Source organism: Plectropomus leopardus, chromosome 1, assembly GCF_026936395.1.
Source record: "Plectropomus leopardus strain MGB_pleo_1.0 chromosome 1, ASM2693639v1, whole genome shotgun sequence".
Taxonomy (NCBI): Eukaryota; Metazoa; Chordata; class Actinopteri; order Perciformes; family Serranidae; genus Plectropomus; species Plectropomus leopardus.
Window position 1 is genome coordinate 7,992,256 of NC_142176.1, and position 17,963 is coordinate 8,010,218.

At 38.6% G+C, this 17,963-nt stretch overlaps 1 protein-coding gene across 3 annotated transcripts in view; it reads right to left on the minus strand.

Annotated features, from left to right (window-relative positions):
- LOC121946268 (protein kinase C-binding protein NELL1-like) overlaps positions 1-17,963 on the minus strand; it is a 453,829-nt gene that overhangs the window by 227,452 nt on the left and 208,414 nt on the right. For all 3 annotated transcript variants that reach the window (XM_088069950.1, XM_042490773.2, XM_088070003.1), the window contains 4 exons: positions 10,857-10,991; positions 7,523-7,625; positions 4,807-4,880; positions 78-177 (listed from right to left, as the gene is read on the minus strand). In XM_088069950.1, the coding sequence (XP_087926076.1) occupies positions 78-177; positions 4,807-4,880; positions 7,523-7,625; positions 10,857-10,991 (412 nt within the window). The remainder of the gene's footprint in view (positions 1-77; positions 178-4,806; positions 4,881-7,522; positions 7,626-10,856; positions 10,992-17,963) is intronic.

The window sequence follows — 17,963 nt, forward strand, 5'->3', positions numbered from 1 at the left end:
AGGGGATTGGTGCGTGCACATCCAAAGAAAGAGTGATTCATGCAACAGAGAATAGTGCGGTAAGAGGGAAGACATACCTCTGCAAACATTGCAGCATCTGCCATCTGGTAAGATCTGTTCACTGACAGTGCAGTTGAGCTCTGGACAGGTTTCCATGACTTTCACCATCAGACCATTCTGAAAGGACAGGACAGAGGTAAAATATTACAGCTTTAGTCCCCTGATAAAATATGTGAAGGTCTGTGCTTTAGGAAGAGACTGCCCTCACCAGAGAATTTATACCATTTGAAGAAAAATGGCACACAATCTGATCTATTCCTGGCAAGCCCACTGCTTCAAAAACATTGTCATTACCAAACTTTTTAAATATGGCAGTTTGGTCGGTGGCCCTATGCTTCAGACTATGATGCTCGAGGTACCTCTTGAACATCAGTTTTACACACTCGAGGATAGCATGTCAATTTCCGCTTGTTTGCATAGTGTCTTTTCAAGATAACTTTTTGTCACCAAAACTACTTTAGTTTAAGGCAACAAAACTACTAGATTAGCTTGACAAAAAAGATCATGGTCTGAATTAAAATAAGCATGTTTGCAATGTTTGTAATAAATGTTAAAAAAAACAACAACTGTCGATTTCAGGTTACATATGGGACACAAACAACATTCTCCTGGATGAAAGCCCTGTGTTTCTTTGACCCATACACATTCCCTCCCTCCTTGGGTTGGGCACAGAACTCTGTACTTTTAAGGTTACTGATCGAATTTTGCCAGTACTACCAGGTGCCAGTTCACTCAAAATCAATTGGTGTGGAATTTTGTCATCTAGGGTGACAACACCGGGTTCAGACAGGAGGTGGAAGCACTCCGCAGTGCCGCAAAGATGGGAAGCCAGCCAAATAATTCAATGGCCAGCTTCAAATGTTAATAGTAACCAGCCCTGTCCCCTCCTGCCCTAAAAGGACTTTCTTGCTCTACGCCACTGCTGTGGACAAGTTGAGACTGGAGTTAGTTGAGAGCCTAGTGCATCTCAAACAGACCCCAAAGGATTCCTGGGACTTCAAAATCTGATGCTGATGGAAACTAACAAAGCTGCTGTATTTGATGCCCCGCTAATGGAAACGGGCTTTAACTTCTTCAACTTTTGGGCCACCACTGTTTGTTTCTTTGTGTTTTATCTGCCAAAATGTAACCAGACCATACTCGTTTTCTTTAAGAGTAGTTGTATTGGTTGTTGGTTAAAGTTTGGCAATCCACTAATAAGCAGCATATGAAAACATTCATTTCATGCCAGAAGGTGTGAACTTGATGATATACGCTGCAGTAGGATGACCTAGTAATGTTGAGATTGCTGGTTTTATTTGTTATACAAGATACTCATGGTCATTCTTTTAACCATTTATTCACAAATGTCATGTGGACACATGTTCAGACAAATCCATGCATATTTCACCTACTGCGCAACAAATACGCAACAAATATACATTTGAATCTAAGTATCATTAGCACAGATGAGTGTAAAAGATATTCAGCTAATTTCTCATTTTCTTTTAAAATGACAAACAGCAGCAAGTCATTTCAGCTAAAGCTAATTAACGTTAAAACTCCAAGACAGGTCAACATTTAACTTGTTTGTTGCATGCAGTCTGAAGCCGGTGTCTGGCTAAAGACTATTTGTGAAGGAAGAATTTCACGCTGTCACATCACTAAACCATACATTTCTGCTGTCCCTACAATTCCAGCATAATGATAGGTGAACTATAAATTCAACTTTCATTTATGTCACATCAATAATTTATAGCATGTAAATTTCTATATTTTTTTAACCCGTAAGCCAGTAGCCTCTTGTGGAATAATGTTAAATACAAGGTTAGACATATTGAAAATTGTGTTTACAGTAGGTCAAATAATGGCCTGTCTCTGTTAAAAATGTTAAATGAATGTGCTTTACAACCCTGCAAATCAAGATGAATGTAACCTTGTTTACTCTGGTTATGTTTAATGAATATTTTCAGTTCTCCGACCTTGCACAAAGGCCTGTGTGTAGAGCTACACTTTGCCAGTCTGAACCTAATAATTTGAGCATCACAAAAGGGGAGGCTGACGCAGCTTCTGACAGTATTAAACCCCACCGATAATTAAAAGGATGTTTTCAGATGTTTAAAAAAAGTGTTTTAAGATACTCCTGACTGAATGAGGCTGCCATGACAACAGAGAGGGAGGAATGTAAAGGTTGTACATGCTGCTCACATTCACAACGAGGGCATGAATACAGATATCAGGTAAAGTGAAGATATGAAGAAGAGTAACAAAAGTAGATCAATCTCATCTTTGCCTTGTTCTTCAAAACAAATAGAAGACAGCTCCGGCTGTCTCTGCCACACTTTCCAAGGTCGAGGTTATCGACTAAAATCTCTAAGATATCTCTTTCACAACTTCCATCCATGACAGGCTATTCTAAGAACCTTGTAAACTGCTTTCTCATATCATCTTTAAAAAGTACGACTGCTTTGCACTATGATGCTTTTTTACGATGGCAACTTAAAGTCATTATGAATAAAATTAACGAATAAAAAAATAGAAAATAAAATAAAATAAGGAGCAGGGGGAGATGGTAACATTCAAACAAAAAATCAGAGTTTCTAAGAATAAAGTCTTAAATTTGAAGGAGAAAAAAAATACAACTCAGAAAAAAGAGGGGAAAAGGTTGTTTTTTTTGTTTGTTTTTTTGTTTACGAACCACATGGCTTCACTTTGCATGACTGGATAACCTTATCACACCACAGACACTGCCATGGTCACATTTTTTTATATACATATAAAACTTAAAAAGCTTTACTTTGTATCAAACTATACCAAGAATGTATTTTATGAAGGATATTTATTAGTATCTATTAGGTTTATCTTTGTGTACACACCCTTCCACCCACTTCCCACTTGTCTCCCTCCTGGAACTATCAGTAGGTGCACAAACCTCCAGGTAATTTGTTTGCTTGAACTCACTGGGTGATAAAAACAGCAAGTGGTAAATTTGTGCATGGCACAGACAGATTTCAATTAACTGTAACAATAAGCTTAGCATGAGTCTTACATTAAACTTTTCAAATAACATATATTTTGCTGCTTTTGGGTCATAAATTGATGCACATTATTTGCAACGATAAAGTGGGCGAGCCCACTGTCCCCACTGCTGAACACCACACTCACACAAACTGCAATACACTAACAATCAATCAACATATAGATTTACTATAATACCAGATATGTGTTTAACCCATTTAAGACTTTATGCAAATCTGTGCATTAATTAACTATTTTGTTCTATGAATACTTTTCACTAGAGATCTAGTATCAGTGATCCAACGTTACAACGATGGCGGTTTAATATGTGTTTCATTATTATTTGCCAGATAACATTTGGGTTTTCATCTTTTTTTCTTCCCTTAATTTTACTACTGAAATCTCAGAGAATATCCAAATTTTTACAACTTATTTTTTGGATAATTTTCATAATAAAAAAAACAACAACAAAAAAACAATCCAAATATTGACCCCCGTACCCCAGGCTCCTTTAAAAAATGTATTCATTATGAATAATTTCTACATTAACTCATTTTTTTTAACTATATTTCTTTGTAAGATCATTGTTTTGGTTTCCAGGTCTGCAAGGTCAACTTGCATCGATGCCATTTCTGTTTTTGAAGGAAACATTTTGACAAATCCACCATACTCCACCTGTCCAGCACCAAACAGCAGACAGATAAAATTAAAATGACTACCTGCTTCATCCAAATGAGCCAGATGGATATTTTTCTCAAGGGTTGGTGGAGACCAAAAGCGATGCCAAAAGAAGAATGAGTTGGACTCAGAATGAATCATAGCATTGCTCTGTGTCTGCTCAGTGGGTAATTATTATTCTATCATTTCAGGCTGCCGTGACTAGATCAATAACCCTATAAATAAAGGAAAAACCCCATGAACTGCTTTTTTTTTGTGGCAATTTAAGCAGCTGAGTGTTACAGAGTGGTGGCAAACCAAACACCAATCTCATTCCTCTTGCTTAGTAACTCCATATGTCAATGCATATATTCATTGATGCTTTTCCCACTTCCCGCCTCTCATGCTGTGACGTGTGAGGACAGAAACATGGTGTGATGTGCAGAAACATCACGAACGCTGAGATTAATGGACCAAACTGCTTACACTAAAAAGGCCTCAAAATAAAACTTTCCAGGCCCCTTTGAAAAACAACCTGCCCATAAATTGGTCATTTAACAGCATTCACATCCAGGAGTAAAGGATGGCTGTAATTGCCTGAAACAAAGCTTACAAACAATATAATGATGTTTGGAGGTGCCTGAGGGCTCATAATGAGTCCAGGAATCCTCTGTGTTCTTTGTAAGCAATTACATGCATAAAACGCTAATTTTCACCTTAAAATAGTGTCTTTAAAGATAAATGGCTCCTCAGTTAAGAGCGCTCACCTCTCTTGTATGGTGAACTGGAATAATGACTTTAATTATCATCCATGCAGTGATGAAGGTTCTATTCAAATCAAGCCTTTGTGATGTTGTGTGCATATGTGTTTCTAAGTACCTGGCTATCGCGCCATTAGAGAGAAGAAAAAAAGACTGAACAGATTAAAGGAGGGATGGAAAACTCATATGGCCTGCTGGCTAATTGAATAACCCACTCCATGCAATCATTGTACATTTATGTTGAAACTAAAGGGCTGCATTGAATATTTGTTTTTTGAAGAAAGGCAAAAAAGCTGCACACTTAAAAAACAACCAAAAAATTTAAAATTACCTTGCATTCCCTGCAGCTCCTGGATAAAAAGCGCTGGCCTTCAGAAAAGGTCTGGCCCATGTATGTACATTTTGCTGTGGGCACAAAAATAGAAAACAATTGCTTGAAATTACACTCTATTAATGTAAGTATAGGAACTATGACATACCAGGAATAATAACTTGGACAATATCCTGTGGTTTTCTCAAAAGAAAATGGTGAAAATTACTTTTGATATCGCCTGTGGAAAAAAAAAAAAGTTTCCAGCCTGAAGTTCTGCATAGTTAATTCTGTCAGAAACAAAGTTGTTCTTGGCTAGTGTGCATAAGTGGAGAGGAAATGTAACAGCGCATTAAGAATACAACAGAGGAGACCCTTCTGCATATTCCTCTGGCGATAAAGCAGAAATAGAAAATGAAGCATATGATATGAAGTCCTGTTTTCCTCCTCTCCAGGGTGCAGGACCGTGGAGCGCTCAGTCGCAGCTCTGGACCGCTGCTCCCTCGTTCGTCTGTGCCAGAGCTCTGATGTTCGCAGGGGAGGAAGAGGAGGAAGACGAAGCGAGCCGAGGGATGAAGGGAAGCAGAGGAGGGCTGGAATTATTCAAAGGCGAACTATCCTTCAGGGATTTAGTGTTTTCGCAATATAGCAAGAGAGACTCAGTTGTCCGTGGGTCTTTGAGCAGCTACCAGACCCCTGTGTGCTTTATGCTAGAAATAGTGCTTCCATTTCAGTTTCCATGAAAACCAGGCGACTGTGATCTTTGCTCTTACAGATAGTTTAGTCGGGTTACATTGTGCCAGAAGAACATCAGCTACAAGCAACAGCCCTTTTGTTTGTATCTACAGCAGGTTCTGGGTGTAGTCGTCCATCCAAAAGCATGTTGTACTTTTAAAGGTCCAGTGTGTGGAATTTAGGGGGATATATTGGCAGAAATGGAATATTATGTAATAGGAATGTTTTCTTTAGTGTACAATCATCTGAAAATAAGAATCATTTTATTCTCTTACCTTAGAAATAGCTGATTATATCTACATAGGCAGAGGGCTCGTAGTGTTTTCCCTTGCTTGGAGATCGACACGCTGCATCGCAGTCAAACGGTCAAACTGTCAAACTGAATACTGGCTCCAGATATTGTTGTTTTCACATATTCCCGACGGCCACCAGAGCAAGAAGCCCAACTGCAATTAGTAGCGCCGCAGTTGAACTGTTTGTAACATTAAAGTGCTTAATTCAGTCTTCCTTATGGTTGAAATCACCACATCCATTTGTTTTGGAGAGGAGGAGACTTTTGTGGATAATTCAGCTTTAGATGAAAACCTCCTGAACATCTGGATCTTAAATTATCATAGAAAAAAGGCGACTTTACATTACCATGTTGGACTAGCAGTCCTAAGTGTCATGCCAAAGTGCATCATAAATACCTGGATTTTTAAATTGAAAGTGCTTAATTCTATTTTTGATCATTTTAAATCACCGCGTCTATTGTTTTGGAAAGGAAGAGACCTTCACAGATGATTCGGCTCCTGGTAAAAACCTCTGGATCTGAAAAAGGTGAGCACACAATAACTCATGCGAGAAAAGGGGTGAGCATGTTGTGGGCGAGCAGCCAGTCCCCATGCAGCCAAATCAAGAATTCACTGATTTGTCATTTGAAACTGCTGTATTCCATGTTAATTCAGCTCCTGATAAAAACCTCCTGAATAACAAAGACTGAAGGAATTCTAGCCATGAGAAGTTTTAGCTGGTTGGAATCTACAATTCACTACTGGATGCTACTAACAGGTTGTGAAATCACTGCAATTTCAGTCCAATGGGACATTTTTCAGACTACTGGAGTTTTTAAATTATGGCTCATCAGAACAATAGTCAGTCCCAGACGTTCATATATTATCACATCATACATTAGAGCAGATAAAAACACAGTTTAATCAGTTCCTTACACTTAAGCTCTTGGTTTTGGAAACACTTCAAACACCATTCTCGAAACTCTTGATATAGTGAGTATCACTCTTAACACAGCCCAATGAAATCCAAAGTTTGACAGACTTGCTGTGCTTTGTTAAGATTGCCAAGATATGATAAAGGATAAAGGATGGGCAGTTATTTAACTTTTTATCCAACATTTAATTGCCATTACCAAGTATCAATGACCTTCCATTGAGGGCAGTTTTGCAGCATCCCTCCTGCTATGTTGCTTTTATTACTTCACAATTAAAACCGATATCAACAATAATTAATGTGATCTCACCTTCTCTTTAACTATCCAGACAATGTAAAGTCTTAATATTTTACAAGTCAGAATTCATTACATTGAACATGAGGTAGCAAAAGATACAACTTAATTAAAGTCTCTTGATTAACATTAAAAATAAACTCATTATAAAGAATTATTTTTCAAGAAAGCAGCGGTGCAGGGATGACATTCATTGCTCCATGCTGGCGTTACAATGAAAATATGCTTTTAAACATCAGATATAAAGAGTGGTAAAGGCCATGGTGTTGACTGAGCAACATGAGGGCTATTTCAAAAAATTCACCAATATATATCATCATCTATTTTTTTCGTCTGCTTGGCAGAGAAAGAAATGAGCAGCAGTTATCAGCTTATTTGACTCGAGTCTATTTGCGTGGTGTGAAAGGTATTCTTGCACATGAGCGGGGGGGTTCACAGGGCTGCTTGTAAACATTTTCTCTGCTTCCTGCTTGATCTAAATGTGTGCTGGCTGATACTTACGTCTGCATTTCTTGCAGCAAGTCCCATCAACGTGTACAGGCAGCGAGTCCTCTGAGCAGTTTGCTGGAGGACAGAAAATCCTGCGACACTCCACCACACCGTTCTGTAAGAAAAGGATTTTTTTTTTTTTTAAACAGAAAACACGTAAACATCAAAAGCAAAAATCCAATGCTCACTGTGAATGTACCGCTTTTGCTTTTAGCACTGCCAAACAATCCGCAGTAAACACGTCTCCTGTGTCCGTCTGTGTCTAAATTTACATTTGCACAGGCATTCATGGAATTTTATGTCTTTATTTGGAAAATAACACTATATTTATCCCTTGCCAACGACTGAAAACATAACACATGCAGCATGAGGTATGCTCTTATCCAATGCCAATTAACCCTTGGAAACCTGAGCTAATTGCTTTGATTTCTCTTAAGAAACATGAGGAGAAGACATGGCCCAAAAATTTGCAAGAGATTAGTAAAAAGATTAGATATCTAAAAAATAAGCAAAAAACAAAAACATAAAGAAACAAACAAGAAAATGACAGAAAATAAAATATTAATATATATGTAGAATTTATATATATAATTATACTTATATGTAATATAGAATATATAATACTTTTTTAAAATATTCAGGTGATTTGTTTGACTTTTTTTTTTTCTTTTTTTTAATTTCTTGCAATTTGGGGGACATCTCTTTTCAATTTAGTCATTGGTTTTTCCCATGTTTTTGAAAGAAATCAAACCAATTTGCTCAGGACTTAAAGGGTTAAAGTACAGCTTATCCCTAAATGGCTAATGCAATTGCAGTGTTAACAAAGCAAACCAACCAAAAACTGTTCAGAATCTCACCTCCAGCACAGAATTCTGAAACTGAAAGCTATCATATTTAGAGGAAAAAAAAAGAAATTATAATCTCATACAATCAGATCACAGATTCATCATTGAGCGCTGGATGGCGAATACCGAAAGCGAGCGGCCTGCTGATAGCAGGTAGTTATTCAGGCCCTGAAGGGCTGCCTTCATTTTTTGCGGCTGATATCTCTCTCTGCGAGCGCCTCTTCATTTCATGAGTCATCGGAAATGGTTCCCCCAGGACGCCGCGGTTATCAGTTAATGGCATGTCCACGGGAGGAAATCAGACCGACTAAACTCCACCCTGTGCTTGATGTGCAATGATGCAGCAAGTCTAATTGCCCAGGGCCCACGATGGCCTGATTCAACACATTTCAAAGTCTGGCTCCTATGTATGAGCACAGGCAGGGAGGCTTATTAGGGGCCGCTTGTTAGGGGGCGGGCAGGAGGCAGGGAGAGATGATGCAGGGGCTGGGAAAGAGGGAGGTCTGATGGGGAGAGAAGATTAGAAAGCTAAGTGTTCAGAAATAAGGGTTGAAGTGACTTCTCATTAATGAAAAATATCGACCCTCAGATCCTGCTGTTATTTATCCTATATGTGATGCTGAAAGTGTTGAAGTGTTCCAACAGGTTATTCTCTTCTAAATCTTGTCATTTGCGTTTTTGGTTTGCCCACTTTCCCTTGACTATTGCTTTTTTCACTTGATTTCACATGATGCACTGTAAATGTCTTCATCTCATCATATTATTTATGCCAGTTTTTGAGTCTCAACATTTATTTTTCTTTAAAAAAGTTGAAAAATATGCATTTGGTGGGATAATTTAATCCAAATTTCAAATGCAAAGCAATTAAAAAAAAAACATAACAGTCATTGTAAACCTCTAATAGCTTTAACCCACTCAAACTTGGATCAACATTTGTTTCTTGTGCTGCGTTCAGAGGCCTTTCACAAGCATTTAAAGCTTGGGAACTTGACCAAATTGGTTTGATTTCTTTCAAAAACATGGTAGTCAGCAACATGTCATGAAATGATTTGCAAATTGCTAATAAAAACTGGAAGGTTAAAGGTGAAAAGAAAATGACCTGATTATTTGCTTTAAAAAGAGAGACAGAATCATTAGAAACTTATCAAATAACTAGGGAAAAGTATCAAGAAAACTTTGTTTATAATTATTATAATTATATATATGAAATTATGTTACAGAAATGATTATGATTATAATTGTGATTATGATTTTATTTATTTATTTACTTGTATTTTATTTTTTGTGCTAGTTTCAGGTAATTGTCTTGTAAATTTTCTATTAATTGTTATTATTATTTTAAGATTTTTTCAATTTTCATTTCTTGCAATTTTTCAGGTCATTTCTTGTCAACTTACACACTGCTTTTTTCCCAGGTGTTTGTGAGAAATCAAGATGATTTTCTTAAGTTTCAAAGAGTAAATGAAGAGAATACATAAGCTGAAACAAGCTGATACACAGTGTAATACCTTGTTCCCCAAGGGGTTTACACATCACAGCATCTATTCAACTAATGTGATTCCTCATTTCCCTCACACACAACATTTATTGCACATCTGTTCATCCTGGAGGAGGGATCTCACGTCTGTCGCTCTTTATAAGGTTTCTTCCATTTTTTCCAGTGAAAGGTTTTTGGGGGAGTTTTTCCTGTTATGAATCAAGGGTCTGAGGGCCCTAACACACAAAGCTGATAGTCAGCCATTGGTCAATGTTGAGCTGTTACTGAGTGTTGACCTAGCTTTGGTGGTGTTGGCAGTAGTCGGCCCTTGTCTGCTTTTTCGGCAAATTCAGCACATTGAATTGGCGTAGAAGCCCAGTTGAATGAAATAACTCACATTGGAAGTTCAGCTTAGTCCACAAGTAGAGAAATGGACATGAGGAGAGCAAAAACAAAGCTTAAGTTAAATAACTGACCTTTCGCTAACCCCCGCCCGCTTAGCTCAGTCGGACCAACAATCGACCTAAACTAACAATGGCAGCTGTCGGTGTCAAAGACATATTCAAACATGCTAAACAGAAATTTTGGGGACGGAAGTTCCTTATTTTACACAGATGTAACAGAAGAAGAAAAAAAAAAGTAAAAAGCTCAAGAAAATTACCTGAAAACTGGCAACAAACAAAAAAACAAAACAAAAAGGGATAAAAAAACATTCCATAAAAACATTTTTTCTTAGCCTTATTAAAAGTAATTTACTAAATCTAATATTTTTTTTAATTTATGAAAAATTTCTTTCTAAAAGTGCTCATTGCTTAGGTATTTTAAGGCAGCAAAAGGAAAGTGGTGTTGCTCCAGGTTATAAAGGGTAAGGAAAGATGATGTGGTGTGCTGCACAGACTGTGAAGCAAATTTGCAATTTGTGAATTTAGGCTATAAAACTGACTGACTTGAACATGATCGATTTTTTTTCAGTGTAATAGTTCATGCCTCAGTCTTTGATTAGGGGGATAGAGGTGACACTCACCTTACATGCACAGTTCCTGCAGTTCTCAGGCTCCACCCACAGCTCCTTATCTCGGTAGACCAGGCCGTTGGCACTGCAGGTCCTCTCGCAGTGACAGCCCTCCAGCTGGGTCAGCCGCGACTCCGCGTAGTTCAACTGAGGATGAGCACAGAGTCACAAAAGCAAATCAAAAGTCTGAGCGTGCACACAGGTTAAGCCCCCCCACACCGCCCCCTTGCCCTCTGGCGTGCCCTGGTCGGTCTTCACAGAGAGCTTCTCCGCTGGGAACTACTCATTAGAAGGGCACATAGAATAATAGGTGATCATCATTCAGCTCATGCTCCAGTCCTCAGGCTATAATCTACTGAGAAATGACAGACAGGACTGACAGCCTCGATCCTGCCTCCATCCTCTTTCATTCCCACACACTGATCAGCTCCTCTTCTCCAGCTTATTTCATGCTCAACACTCTCCACAGTTGTCTCTCGACAGAAGTGATGCATCTTTGATGGGCAGAGGGTGGTTTTCACCAACTTGGATTAACTTCAAATCAGGAGTTAACGACTATGTCTTTTAAAAATTATGCTGCTAAGGAAAATGCTGCTAATGTGTTCTGCCATGTATGGTGTATGTAAGAAATGTTGCTGCTTCCTGAATCAAAGTCAGAGCCAATGTTTCTTTGGGGTTTTTTTTAACATTGAAGAAATGCCTATGTCTTTATACTGCATCGTAGTCATATGGCATAGCTCAGGACTAAACACTGAGGGTTGCATCCTGAGTTTTGTGTTTGGTTTAGGCGACAAAAGCATTTAGTTTAAGGTACCAGAAAGATCTGGGTTTGTGTTAAAAGTTATTGTTTTTTGTCCTATGCTATCTTTATCAAATCAAGAGTACAGTCATTCCCTAACCTTATTCCAGAAGTGTGTGTGCCAAACCATAACCACAAAACCAAAATAATCATCTCGTGGCTGTATGCCTCAATGAATTAATCAAGTTGAAGTTACTGTTAACATCTACGTCTTTAAAAATGGTCAGAAAAGTGTTTTTGCAGAACATTTTGGATATAAAATACCTTCATTAATTTATCCTTTTAGACATTTGCACCAAAGTGACCTTGACCTTTGACCTTTCACCACCAAATTCTAATCAATTCATGCTTGAGTCCAAGTGGACAAGTGCCAAATTTGAAAAAAATCCCTCAAGGTGTGTTTGAGATGTCACATTCAGGAGAATGAGACAGACAAAGTCATGGTGACCTTGAACAGTTGGACAAGCCAAAAAACATTTTGTGTCATGCCTTAATTGCTAATAATGGATGTATCAGTCAATGTTTTGAATTATCTGTAAGCATTTTATGAGTTCGCATATACATTCACTTTATAAAAACTGTCCTTTTCAAATGTATTTTCTGTTGTATATACATAAATGTGATTTCTAGGAGACATGGTTGGATGAGTTCATAGCCCTTTTGCTTCAAGTTTTTCTTTTGCTTAAACCACTGCAGAAAGTGTTCATGTTTACATTTTAGCAAAGGAGCTTGTAAATCATGGTAAATCAATAATCTGGCATTATGTTGATCCGGACGATAGCAGACAATTCTTGAAATCCGTGTGCAACAACTGATTTGTGGTGTGTTTCCATAAAATCCCTCAAAGTAACCACATACATTGTAATGTAAATCAAAAAAAAAAAAGAATTTGTTTTTCTGTTAAAAATCTGCATCCATCAAGGTTAGGTGTCAGTTACAGCCTTCTGTACGATCTGGCTGGCAGCACACTTACAGCAATCCACATATAAACTCATATATCTGTAAAACACAAGTACTGTCTGGCCCACATATAAACAATCAGAGTCCTGCTTGAAAGGTGGGAATGTGAAGAATTCAAAAGCTCAATTGATCTGAGCAGCATAGGTCAACTCAGAAATTGTAGGTCCACTTAAAACACTCAAGGCTGCACTGCCGCTCTGCTGCCGCCGCCCCCTCCGCTCCACTGAGGCCTGCCCAGGCCACGGTGTCAGAGAGAGAGGGCTCGCTGCAAAATGATAGAGGCTTCTCAGTAAAAAAAGAAAAAAATGCTGGATGTCACTGAGGCTTTCTACTTCATTTAGAGGAGTCCCAGCTGACTGCTGGAGAGCTGGAGAACTGTGTGAGCTGTGAGCAGTAGAAATGTGTCCTGTCAAAGCCCTAAACAAAATGTTTGAAATGCAGTTTCAAAGGCTGGGAGGCTGCCTTAAGGCACCACAGAGGAATACCTTTCCTGTACAACGTGAGCATCAAATGGCACGGTGATACGGTACAAGGGAGTCAGAGGCTAATAGGCATGTAGTATCTCCTATGGTTGAAACATGAGGCAGAGAGGCATGACTAAAATAATAAAATAACAGCTGAAGGCAATCTTCAAATAAAGAAAAGGTAAAGGTGTCATTATAATCCCTAATCTTTTTTAGTTTGCCAGCATGTCTGAAGAATATGTCACACATGTATGAATTCTAGGAATCAATCAGTCCTGGGCCAACAAGCAACTGATTAGAATTTGTTTGTAATCCAGATCAGGGATGTCTGCCATGAAGTGATTATCATATTTTATCTGTAACAATAAAATAAACATGCAGAGGCTCAAAAACATGATGATAATTTTGAAGGCTTATTGACAGCACATTACTACTCCTAACATGTCATATACGCCAGCATGGTCAGTGATCCTTCACTTCAAACTGCACAGTCTCAGTACCCCTCTAATGTCACTTAGTACATTTACATAATGTTAGAAAAATCTAATTATTGTGTTAGTCCAACTACAGCTGGACTTTTAAAAATACATGTATACATGTTAATCTGACTGAAATCGTACTGCGTCGAATTTCTCTAGGTTGGACTAGCACATGTAGATAATGCGGTTGGGGGTTGATTTACTCTTACACATATACGCCCTAACAGGACCTGAACTGGCCTTGATGTTGCTCCATGGTCTTGAGCCGGGCTTTGACCCAGAAGTCAAACAGCCTAAAATCCTAGGAGAAAACCAGGAACAACAAATGTAAAAGAAGGGAAGAAAAGAAAACTAACACAACGTAAAGCCTAGAATACATACGAAATAAACAGTGCCAAAAAGTTTGCCATGTTTCCGACGTGCAACACATTTGCTGCTTGCTAATTTGTTTGGTATATGATATAACAAGTCAACCTGAACTTGTTGAAAGGGGGCTTATTGCCACTTGCTATGGCGGTATCAGACATATATCCATCAATAAATTGATTCTTCCCTGGTGCTTGTATACTGGGACAAGGTCAGTGATCCAGTTAAATGGCCTAATAGAGCTATAACTGCAGCTTGACTTAACTGTGCATGTCAGCGTAATGACTTTTGACTCTCAGGGACAGCATGCCGATTCCCACTCCTTACATGCATAGTGTCTTTTCAAAATGGACTTTTGTGTTCACATTAAATTTTTTTGTCACCAAAACTACTTTACGTGTTGGTAACAAATCTACTTGTTTATGTATGGAAAAAAAATGTTTTGGTTAAATTAAAATAAATAAAATAACTTCTTTTTGTACATGACTTAAGCAAGTAAAACACTTTGTTACATGTCGTATGTGACATATATCACATGACACATATGTTTACTATGTAATGCACTTAAAAAAGAAAACTCTCAAGGTTCACACAGCACACAAACAGCTGTCTCCTGGGTGAAAGTCCTGTGATTGTTTGACCCATCAGCCAACCCTCCTGCCTGCCCTGTCTCATGCAGTCACAAGAGGGTACCATGCGTGTCTGAATCACATGCCAACTGCCACTGACTAAACTGTCATATTTAAAACCCTATGAATGAGTACAGGTTGTATTGGACCGGTGCATCTGTCAGTGAAAGTGATGGTAAGGATGAGTTTAGGTTTACATAAAGGACGGGAAGCCACACAGAAAAAAAAAATCATAAAATGTATCCTTATCAACCCCCTGTCCACATTGCAAAATGGTTATTAACATACTATACACATTGTAGTTATGTGTTTGCAACATGCATGTAACCTGGATATATACCTTATGCAAGGGGCTAATGACAGTTTCAGCATAGATATCTCTTTTTGAAGGGTTTAATTAATAGCTGACCATGGATCTAGCCTGTTTATACTGTAAAACTTGACTGGAGTGTCAGGAATCTTGGAGGAAGCACACTTTAGCTACACTCCACATGCTTTATAAACTATAACACAGAACCATGAATCCATTTTTTTTCTGTGAGCCGTGCTCATCTGACAATGGATAAAGCTAACTTTGACCTCACCAACTCTGTTGTAGGGATTCACATCTTCCAAAACAATGTATATCAAGGCAAAAAGAACAAACCTTAATGAACCATCAAAACTATATTAAGCTTTTCATAAATCACCAAGAAGTTTGTCTCTGACTCGTAACAACAGCAAACACAGCCATTAGTTTCCTGGATGAGCTATTGTAAGTGCGTATAGGGAGCTACTTGCTGGAAAATCAAACTAACTATCCTGCAGTAATAACAAACATTTATACAGTTGACACAAGGACCTTGAATCCTTTGTTAAGAACACTAGATGAACTCAAAGGCACGCTTATGGCTTACACATGAGGGAATTCACTGCAGCAGCTATGGAGGAGAATGTTAAACAATTATGCATTATTTATATACATTTAGTTATCCACAGCACACAGTTTCTTAAAGCTTGCTCTGCAATCTTCAAAATGCTAACATCCCATGATCTTAGAAAAAAAGGTTTTTATGACGGCTTTTTCTGTGAGAAATTGTTTATTTATCTGTAGAATAAGCAGTAGAATGTCTGGAGGATTCAGAGTTAGAGGTGAATTGGGTGCCTGAAATATGGCCGGAGATTTACAGTTTTGGGGCCCCCAAACAATAAATAACAAAATGTAAAGAATTTTGTCATAAAACAGGGACAACTTTACCCATAATTCCAACTAACCTCTAGCCATTCAGAAAGAGTTTTATATAAGTTTTGAGATAAAGCATCTGTCTCTGACCTTGCTGCAGCCGAATTTATTGGGACTAATTCTAAGGTGAAAAGTAGTTTAGAAAACTGTTGACAGAGAGGTCTGCGGATAATCCAGATTAGCAGGGACACTGATTCTGGAAAAAGATGGTGCTGTTGATTTTTAAAATGTGATATTTTCCCCCCTCATGCTGTGTGTACTACAATCAAAATTCCTCACTAGTCACTTTTATTGTAGACAGCTGACAAAATTAAACTATCACCGTAAATAAACACCACGACCAGTTGGTGATGGGCATGGAAGGTGTCTATATTTTCATACCTTCATACCTTCCTGACATTTCACCAGGTTATACAGCGTATGACAGTATATGTGACAAAAAAGGAGCTGGAATATGTGTTTGAGCAGCAAGGTGGCTATGATCCACATTAGTGTTTTCAGTGGTATAACAAAATAAATAAACTCACAAAATGTCAAGAAAGAAAAAATGTTTACATCTATAAACAGAAAACTACAACAGCACACTTTTCAAATTCAAGTTTCTGCCTACTGAACTAAAACTAGCTTGACTGCCTTGTTAACTCATCATAAAACACACTTCATTTAAACTTGACAGAAACAAAATGAAACTCATTAACACCACCCTGGCTAATCTCCACTGTTCCAAAATTCACAAACTCTGGTCTTCAAACACGTTCTCGTCCTAAGTCGTCACACATCACTGTTTTGTCAGTGGACTTCCATGTCTACATATTACATGCTAGGTATCCTCCTGAGTATGCTGTCGATGTTCCTGAATGCTCGCCGGCACATCAACAAAAGGACGTGGTTAGAGTTAGAAAAAAATATCACAGTTTGGCTCTGTATTCATAAAGGAAGCAAAAACAGGGTTCCCAAGTGCAAGTCTGGGGTTTCTTGGTCCAATCCACCACCCTTCCTGCATAACCTATAGGGACCTTCGAGCTCCTTATATTATGTCGTTACTGTCAGCATGTCAACCTCACACCATCCAGCATAGGACCCCAAAAGGTGCCGTCAAACTGACCGGCCGCAGTGTCATGACACTGCGAAAGGTTCTGTTGGTTGCATTACAAAGTGGTGCTGCCTGGTGGCATCTCATGCCACTGCAGAAGGTGGCCTTTAACCTCTGTCTAACGCCAAAGTCACTGACGGTTTTGTCGACTTCGAAATGAGAATAGGCAGGATATACAGACTGTTTTTTCCTGCTCTCTGCAACTAGCAGTCAGCATCTTTCTCAGCTCAATTGCCTATTCCAGCAATAGAGAGTGACCTCTGATGGTGCATGCTGTGCACTACATCACCTCAATACAGCATCTCCATATCGATTTAATAGAAAGAAAAGCATCTCTATTTTGGATGGTATCAAAAATCATACCTTCCATATTTCAACATACCCTGGTATATTGTAACACCTTGATACTTCCCAAGCCTAGTAGGTAAGAAAACTGTTCATTTTAATAATAAGAAGAATAAAATATTGGATCCATATCTTTCTTGATATTCTATGTTGTGGTATCATAAAAAGTGGTATTGAGCTATTTCTACAAAGTCTTTTGGTATAATGCTTGTACTTCCCCTCACAAACACACAGGTATAATACATGCAAATACCGCCATGCTTATCCACACACAGCTGAGCATGTTGTCCTCTCACCTTGCCTTGACACTCCACATCACACACTCAGGATCAAGCAATTATTCACCTCATGGTGGATTCCTCAATTCTCTACAGCATAAAGGCAGAGAGCCATTAACGCTGAAGGGGACTGCATCCTCCCCGCTGTGACTCGTATGAACAATGAGGTCAGGTGGCAATAGGTTGAGGTGTGTTCATGTGAGGCAGGGTGACTTGACACAGCAGTAGGGCTAATGTTCTTCATTTCACCCTTATTTACACCCAAAATTATTCTATAGCTTTCTCGCCTGCCCGCTGAGATGTCCTTGCTTCATTCACTCCCACCCGATAGCACTCACTCATGCACAAAGAAGCACACACTCTTTCACATACACACATACTCACACACACAGTTATGCAGATATTTAGTCTTAGAAATGGTTCAAACTCTCCCGCATGGCTCCACTACAGAATGCACAGCACCTGTTAGCCTCCTGTGGTGCCG